We start from the raw sequence: 2,566 nt of genomic DNA, 5'->3' as shown, positions 1-2,566 counted from the left end.
TACTTGACTTGCTTGGCTGCCCTTGTGCTCATTGATTTGGTGGCCTTTGCACTCCGAGCTGATGGTGGAGAATTCGAGGTAAGGGCCCATAAATGAGGGGGACACCTTCCTACAAATCCTCTAGCTTGTTCTCCCACGAATTTGGCTGCCAAGTGCTCATTAAGACCTTCAATTTTGTCTCCAAGTTGACCAAAAAGGCTACACAAAGCACCCATTAGACTTGTTGGCATAATGACTAACCAAATTCACTCTATTAACATAAATATAATCAAAAACATGCAATAAACTAATGAGAATGGTGGATTAAGTCAAATTAGGAGGTTGAATGAGCCCAAATAATTGTCCATTTTTGGGGTTCATCATCACCCCCCTACTGAAAGTGTTGCTCATCCTCTGAGCAACCAATCTCTCTCCTCATCTTTGATACCCCTGGTGGCTTCTTTGGCTAACATCTCGGCCGACTTCTCCTTTGGCTTCCCTCTTTCCAAACTTCCTGTAGAAACAGTTCGCTGGCTTCCTGTAGAAACAGTCCTCTGTCTTCCTGTAGAAACAGTCTGCTAACTTCCTGTAGAACCAATTTTCTCTGATTTTGCTTGCTTGGCTGGGGGTGCCTTCTCCTTGAACTGTGCTGCCTGAAAGCTGACGAATCCAACATGAATGGCAAGTCTAATGTATTATAAAAGCACACAAGTACAATGAACTGCCTGAGAATAGATAGTGCATGCCAAATCTGGATGGGAAAGAGTGTTTCCAGGCCTTTAACTGAATCGAATGGCATTCTTAATCTTGGATTTGAACTCTACTAAGAATTGATAACAGAAGCAGAACAGAACATAAGATAGATCAAGGGCAGAGAAAATATGACTTGCTCACATATCACTACTATGAATCAGCATTTCCCTTCAATCTGAAATTGCTTCAAAACAAGCCAAAAATGAGAATTCCCAAGTTTTGTTTCAAGCTGCTGTATAACCAGGAGTAGAGCAAAACTTCATACCGAATCACACTTTTAAGAATTCTTTCACATGGAATAATCTGGCTATTGCAAAAGACCTTGTGAACCCCTTGGAAAGTATTGAAATAAACAAATCTAGCCAGAACAACACCAGAACTTTCCAGTTTGTTTCATGGTAGATTCACGTCATGTAAAATCACTGTTTTTCCATTCGTTAACTTTGATTCAAATTTCTGTTCCTAACATGACAATACTTTCCGACTGCGGCAGCTTTCTCTTCTTCATTTGAAGATGTTGAAATAAGTTTTGCTAAACATTTCATATATTTTTCTCCAAGATGTTCTGCTAATTTTCTTTTATCTCCATCTTGAGACAAGATAAACAACAGTTTCACAGCATAAGCTCGCATTTCAGAGTATGTAGCTTCACAAAAAGGGAAGCAATACTTGAATTTCTCCTCCCTCTCTTAAATTTGTCCTTGCCTCAACAGCCGCTGGTACACAACAAATGGCATGGAATGCTCGAACAATGCTTCCATGTATTGAAGGTGGTGTCCAATTTATTAAAGATAATAGCTGGTATATGATCTCATCAGATCCCAATAATGCAGCTGTTGTGTCATTTGTTCTTTGGGGCAATGCTGTAGACATAGCAAGGTTTGCATAGGTATTAGCAGCTTTTTCTCTCAAAGCAAATATAGTTGACAGTGGTGTGCATAGAAGGTCCAAGATGGGTCAGACCACCCCATCTTGGATCATTTGTAAAGCATTCTCAGGTAAACTTGAAAGATTTTGAAGTGCCCCAATGGCTGCTAATTTTGACTTCAAATTAACATTTGAAATCATTTCAAGAAGTGGAAATACAACTCCCTCTTTGAGCAATGCAGCGTTGTTTTGATCTGTTAAACCTATCTCTGACAACTTACTTGCCATAACAATCTTCATTGTTTCAGACCCTTCTCTCAGGTTCTGTATCAAGGGCTTGAAATAGTTCGCCTGTGCCATTTGCACTACATTATGCTCACTGTATGGGAGATTCTCCAGAACTTCGTTTGCATCCTTAGCAGCTTTAGGATTGTCACTATTTGACATTGTTACAAGGAGGAGGATACAACCTTGTACCTTGCCAATCTGTTCACACACAGCCATATCCTTTGAAAGCTCTAAAAGCAATTCCACGGCTTTCATACCCTCTGCAATATCACGTGCAAGTGGACGAACAATAAAATCAATAGCATGATCCACCTCAGCTATTTTCACCTTTCTTCAAGCTCCAAACTTGATGAAGAGAAACTCAGGCTTCTCTGCTCTGCTGCACTTTCCTGTAGAAGACCCCACCCGTTTCCTGTAGAACGTGATTCTGCCTTTGAGTGAGCCCGATGCACGAGTGAAATTCGAACCAGGTAGGAAACTCAGCGGAGGACGATAGGTTAAGTCGATTGTGGAAGCAGAGGATGTATACTTCGAGTTAAACATGATGCAAGTGCAAGTTAACAACAGTCTATGAGTTTCAGCTGAGCGCTCAGATTTCTGCGTGATTTTTGGAGTGAGGTGGCAGAGACATGTGTTGGCCATGCAGACAGTTAGGCTATCATGAACTGTATGTTTTCTT

General features: G+C 40.8%; 1 protein-coding gene across 1 annotated transcript; it reads right to left on the bottom strand.

The window, feature by feature from the left end:
- Nucleotides 1-1,689: 1,689 nt before the first annotated feature.
- LOC149204908 (U-box domain-containing protein 43-like) lies at nt 1,690-2,142 on the bottom strand. The gene has a single exon (XM_089397242.1). It carries the CDS (start codon nt 2,140-2,142, stop codon nt 1,690-1,692), a length of 453 nt encoding a protein of 150 aa, XP_089253368.1.
- Between the last annotated feature and the right edge of the window lie 424 nt (nt 2,143-2,566).

The sequence above is a fragment of the Pinus tabuliformis genome, chromosome 1_2 (assembly GCF_031772625.1).
Source record: "Pinus tabuliformis cultivar Carrire ecotype Pingquan chromosome 1_2, CPIR1, whole genome shotgun sequence".
In the NCBI taxonomy this organism is placed as follows: domain Eukaryota; kingdom Viridiplantae; phylum Streptophyta; class Pinopsida; order Pinales; family Pinaceae; genus Pinus; species Pinus tabuliformis.
The sequence above is the reverse complement of the archived record's forward strand: the minus strand, read 5'-3'. Positions and strand labels throughout refer to the sequence as shown.

What these genes read in the sequence shown, in the direction of transcription:
- LOC149204908 (XM_089397242.1), bottom strand. Translation starts at nt 2,142, where the DNA reads ATGAAAGCCGTGGAATTGCTTTTAGAGCTTTCAAAGGATATGGCTGTG.